Raw genomic sequence first — 6,266 nt, forward strand, 5'->3', positions numbered from 1 at the left:
GGTTCATTTAACTTGAGAGACAGAGGAAGCAGGAAATTTTTCACATAAGCACTTGATGCTTAAAGAGCAGATAAATGATGCGCAGGAGTACAGCGAGCAAGCAAGAGAAGGAAGATGGTAAAAGAATATTCAACTCAGGCAGGAGGATGAAGCAAAGGCACAAAGATGTGAAAAAAACTTTCATTCCTTCAGAGATGTGCAAACAGTTCAGCTTGACTAAAATAGAGTAGCAATGACAATAGAAAAGTGAGGTTAAATATAAAACTGGATAAAGAAACAGACTCAAGACATGGAACAAAGTAGAAAGTATGTCAGAGGTTGAGGTCTAGGATGGCTCCTTGGTGTCTGCTCTGGGTGACTTGGGTGGATGACGGTAATATTCATCATGAGAGGCAATTCAAGATTAAAAATAAATAAAGTGGCAACTTAAATTTTCTTTTATAGAGCCTCTTAGAAAGCTACCTTTTGAAACATAACTGACATATAACATACTCATTTCAGGTGGACATGATTCATATTTGTATATATTGTGAAATGATCACCACAGTAAGTCTAGTTAACATCCAACACCACATATAGTTATAAATTTTTTTCTTTCATTAAGAACTTTTGAGATTTACTCTTAGCAACTTTCAAATATATAATATAGTATTATTAACTACAGTCACCATGCTGTACATTATATTCCCATGATTTATTTATTTTATAACTGGAAGTATATACCTTTTGACCACCTTCACCCATTTCATTTCTTGGTAGACTACTTTATATAATTTTTTTGGTGTGATTACCAAAGAAATACACAATTAGTATAGAAGACAAAATGTGAAAAAATATAAGAAAAATCAAAGGAAAAAAACCCCTGTAATCATACCATCCAGAAAATGATTAGATAAACTTGTACAAATAAAGGGCAAAAAGGCAAACAGATGGGATAAATACAAAACTAAACAAATTATAAAACAAAGCTCACTAAAATATACATCATTACAGAGTATACAGTAAACTTGTCCATATAATAACATTAAAAAAAAAACATTGTTTCATTGTCTAACTTTGCTGGTAAGCTGTGAGCTCAGAAGGGGCAGGATTTTATCTACCTTGCTCCTTAATATGTCTCCAAAGTATAAGTGTACCTGGCACACAGTAGGTAGTCACTTAACATCTGAAAGAACAAATCTGTTTTAATGAAGCCCTGGATTGCTCTATCAAACAGTATCTGATCCTCTAAAAACTCTAACATGAAAAGAAAATAGAAAACACTCTAATAGCCTTTGCAATGGGATCTACCATACAGTAAAAAAAAAAAAAAAAAAACACTCAGGCATAATATATTAAAACTATATCCATCAGGCAGAAAGCCAAAGAAATTTTCTTGAATCCAAAAACACACATAAATACTTTTCTTAAACACATGATTCAGGTTAAAATGTACTGAATCTGAATTGTTCTTACTTTGCCACACTGCATGAGGCTGTACATCACACCATAAAATTGTCATAGATAAATTTAGTCTATTAATTTACAAACTAGAATTCACAGAACATTAGTTCCACTTGAAAAAAATCACGGCGGAAAAAAAATAAGTCTTTGAATGGTAGTAGTAACTCAAGCTCAGCTTTGCTACTTCTTACTAGATTAGAAAATCCTTAAAAGAAGGGCCCATGTTTAATTTGTTTTTAAAAAGAATCTCCACAATGTTTACTGTACTTAGCATATAACAAATATTCAATATACATATTAACTAAATTAAGTAGCTAATAAATGCTTGCCTTCCTTTCTAGCTGAGAACTTCACAACATAGATAAATTTTAAGGCAAACTTAGTAATTAAAAAACAAGAAAGTCAGTTATCATAAACAGGCCCAATTTAGCCAGAGAACTCCTTCTGTCCCTATTATCTCCAGTCCTGGGATGATGCCAGCAACCTCCCTCCAAGCCTCCATAAATTTTGGTTACCTCAACTCTATGATATACCAAAAATGATGGAGAAGAAGTACCTTTCTCTTTCTCCCTCAAACAGATGTCTAAGGAATATTTCTTTTTTCAAAGGTGGAAGAGCCAAAACTGGACATATTCAACCAAATGAGGCTCTGGTTCCAGCAATGCTACCACCAACAGTCTACCGCCGTAGACCCCAAGCAACTCCTGGCACACAGAGCTGGTAAGATCTTCAGCTCAAAGCAACTGAAGGTAATGTCACCATTCTACTTTATGAATGCACCTAAAAACTACCGTCACACAATTCAATTAGCATCAGTAGGAGAGAGCATATTAAGTCACAGTCATTACTCCAGTTAAAAATAAAAGGCATATCCTTTTATATTTGACATTTTGACTATAAGAGTTAAATTTCAAATTATTAAAAAATGCAAAAAAACAAACCAAAAACTGCTCTAAAAATTTAAAATTAAAAAAAGAAACCAAAAAATACCCTAATGATTCAACTTATTTAATACTATATAATAACTCAGTCAACCATTATCTACACACCTCAACAGACTGTTCTTAAATTTATGTAACTTCTCAATCAATACCCACACAAAAACTATCCTTAAAGAATGAAAAAGGAAATTTCCCACTTGAAACATTATGTTCTCTATAAGAGAGGGGAGATACCTGGGAGCCTTGGATGTTAGTTATCTACAAAGGCAATGTCCACTTTCATTTATATTCATACCTCCTGATCATCCACCTCCTGTCAAGAGGAAGCTGGAAAGTCCATACAGAGCACAGAACTAGGAGGGCTACAGTAGACGTTGAGGGAGCGGGGATAAAATGACACCTTTAGTTGGCACGTCTTTTCCTATTCAGAATAATCCTTTTCCACTAGCCTCCAAACTTGATGATGACAAAGACTTTATCCCCAGAGCAGAAGAGCTCAATATTATACCTGTGCTTAAATCCCTTTCTCACTACATGCTAAAAATTTAACAATTTAATTTTAAATGCACTTGTGTGTCTTCTAGCTAATAAGCATCTTTAATAAAATTTCTAATACAAGAATATAGCCATATTCAATATCTTGTAGTAATAAATGGTGAAGAATATGAGAATGAATTTATGTATGTTCCTATTTGACTGAAGTATTGTGCTGTACACCAGAAATTGACACAACATTGTAAACCGACTGTATTTCAATAAAAATATATTTAAAAAAATCAAATAAAGTTAACTTCAGACCAAAAAAAAAGAATATTTATAAGTGCTTGGTTTATAAAAGGATTTTGGAAACATTTCATTTGATCCTGAGGTATTATCTCTATTCACTCAAGAAACTGAGGTCCATAGAAATTAAGTAATTTGCCCCACAACCTACATATTAATATTACACCATTCATCACAACTCCTTCCCCAAAAAACTGAGTTCAAATCTTAGTTGGACCAGTAGTTTCATCAGCTACAAGTAGTTAATCATCACCAAAGGCCTGAAAATCTTTTCCCTGCACAGTAACAACACCTCTTCTGCAGAGACTTTTCATTTGCCAAGTTTCTTGAACTGTGTAACATTAATTAATAATTATTATTAGATCACCTTATAACAAGATTTATTATTATAGCCACAATCATAGCAACAGTAATGCAGTGGGTGAACCCACTGGTATAATTCCTCAGCCCATATTGTTTCCCATTTTTCACTTAGCTGGTAGCCTACTGTTCAACTCTAGAAAGAAAGGTAACATGAAGTAATAACTGACCCTGATATTTTTTCTTGTTATTAACAGAAGCCAAATGCAGTGGCCTAAATACTTAAAAGGAATGGAGAGGCAAGTAATCTTGTATACCACCCAAAATATAATGCCATGACAGAAAGTTTATACCTGCCTTCCAACCTGGTCCAAGTAAAATCCGGAAACAATTTATGGGGGTTGTATAGCTAATTTCTTTTTAATGAAATTAAAAAAAAAAATTTACCGGCAATCCTTTTCCCCAAATTCCCAAATTTCTTTCTTATAGATACATTACATTAATTTCCAAGTAAGTTACAACTCATTCTTCACAATGACCATTTCCTTAAAAATTGAACGTAAATGCAATTTGATAACAAATTGTAATTGAAATTACTATACTGCGGAGCTTAACTTTTCAAGGAATTCTACAGGAAATCTTTATATAATGTATAATGTAACCTTTTATATGCCAGAGTTTAATTAATGGTAGAGGAGATTTGGGCAGGTAAGAAGAGATATGTGCTTGTACCACGACTGCTGTATTAATTTGAGTCTTTGGTTAGCTGTAACATCATTTTCTCTATAGGTAATACTTAGAAGAACTTCACACTTGGGTTCTTCTTAGCTAAGTAAACACATCCTGTTAACAGAAACTTCATTTCCATGGAGAATTGATGAGCGACCCTGCTTTCTTAGAAAGGAAATAGCTATCTGTTTGTACCATACCCAGTCCACCCTGGCCACCTAATACGGACAAAGTGTGGACCGGGGGAGATCTATTTGGAAAATGTTTCTTCTCCAGCCAAGGGCTGTTCCCAGATAAATGCAATGCTCAGGGTACAACAAAAAACCTTTCTCTGAGGGAAGAAATGTGCCAGGAAAGGAGAGGCATGGATCAGGAATAAATAGGGGGTGAGTGTATGCGCTCAGTGAGGGCTGGAGGCAGCAAGCGCAGCGCGGAGATGCTCCAGCTAAAGAGCCAGGAGCAGCAGCAGCAGCAGCAGCAGCAGGAAGTTTCAATGGGGCCGGGCAGAGCATGCGCCCTGCACCCGCGCGGTGGCCTTATGTGGAAGGAGCACCACTTGCGAACACCAATAATAGACAAGCGGCACCAGAGAGAGAAACATGAGCAACAAGCACCTTCTTCAACTGTTTCCCCCTCCGTCTGAGCCCCTCCTCCAGCCTACATACTAACCACCCCACCCTACCCTACATATGGGAGGGCGACTTCTTCTTCCCCTAAGACCTACTGCCAAGATGAAGGGGGAAGGGACTGGAAAAGTGGGGAGATGGTTTTCCATTATTTGGGGGGAGGTGGAGAGGAGGAGGAAAACTATGGGGGAGGAGAAATTAACCCTCTACCCTCCAAAGTGAAGAAGCCAAACCGACTTCGTCCCCCAAAGCAAGAATGGAAGAGACCCCCTCCTATGGGGGAGGAGCAAACCTCTCGACTCAGAGGAAGGAGTTTTGGGGGTTAAATCGGCCCTGGAGAGGAAGGGAAGAGAGACCAGAGCCGACTCTCTCGGGGGAGTTCCCACTAGAGGGAGGGAGAGATGAAGTGTCCGCTGGCCCCCGCCCACCCAGGTGGAGGGAGAGAAAGGGGCGCCCTGAGATGAGCCTAGCCTCCCCCGAGATGGTCGGGAGGATGGAGGGAGGAGGGGAGAGAGTAGGGGGGGGGTGGGAGAGAAAAGCGCAAAGCTGGCCGGAACCTGCGCTCCCCTTCCCCCGCCACCGAGAGGGAGAAGGGGTGGGGTACCGGCCCCCGCCTCGGGATAGCAATCTCAGGGGTGGCCGACCCGCACAATGACCCCTCCCCACCCTCAGCCCGGACCTAGGCGCGACGCCCCCACCTCCGCCGGGGGTCCGGCGGAGTGGCCCTCGGGGGCCTCCGCCCCGCCTCCCCACTGCTCAAGACCCCGAGGCTAGGCGGAGAAGACGCGTTGGGCGGAACTGCGCCCCAGGAGGAGGACAGAGCCGCGGAGGCCCGGGTTGTGTGAAGAGCAGAGAGAAGGAGCGTGCCAGGGCCGCTTCCCGCCGGGCGTTCGGGCCCCTCGCTTACCTTCTCCGTTGCCGACGTCCGGCGGCGGAGCTTGCAGCACCCGCTCCAGCTCGGGGAACGGCAATTCAGGCAGGTCGAGCAGCGGCCCGTAGCGCTCCAAGAAGGAGCACACTACGGCGAAGTTGGGGCACGAACCTGGGCAGCCCGGAGGAGCCATCGCCGCCGCCGCTGCCGCCGCCGCCGCCATTTTGAACTGGAGGATGGAGGAGGAGGCGATGGGGGGTGGAGGGAGTTGGGGTGCCGAGGAATGGCAGAGCAACCGTACCAACAACAGGAGGCGCTAGCAAGTGAGCGCCCCTGCGGATCCGAGCGTCTCAGGCACGGCGCCGCGATCCCACAATACAACGGCGGCCCGGAGCAGTCGAGAACAGTCAGACGGAGGAAAGAGAGGCACTCCGTGCCTTTCACTTTCCGCCCTGTTTCCGCCCCACCCCCTCTACTTCGCTCCTCCCACTTCGGGTTTGCCACTGCCTCGTGTGACAGGGGGAATGAAAACAAGGGATGCGGGGCGAGGAGGCGGGCTGGAAGCTGGGAAGG

At 42.0% G+C, this 6,266-nt stretch overlaps 1 protein-coding gene across 1 annotated transcript in view; it reads right to left on the reverse strand.

Moving 5' to 3' along the window:
• Positions 1 to 6,174, reverse strand: part of LOC116666672 (remodeling and spacing factor 1-like) — a 39,076-nt gene extending 32,902 nt beyond the window's left edge. Inside the window, exon 1 of the mRNA XM_032490501.1 lies at positions 5,730 to 6,174. Within this exon, the coding sequence (XP_032346392.1) occupies positions 5,730 to 5,916 (187 nt within the window). The 5' untranslated portion in view covers positions 5,917 to 6,174. The remainder of the gene's footprint in view (positions 1 to 5,729) is intronic.
• Between the last annotated feature and the right edge of the window lie 92 nt (positions 6,175 to 6,266).

The sequence above is a fragment of the Camelus ferus genome, chromosome 10 (assembly GCF_009834535.1).
Source record: "Camelus ferus isolate YT-003-E chromosome 10, BCGSAC_Cfer_1.0, whole genome shotgun sequence".
NCBI lineage: Eukaryota > Metazoa > Chordata > Mammalia > Artiodactyla > Camelidae > Camelus > Camelus ferus.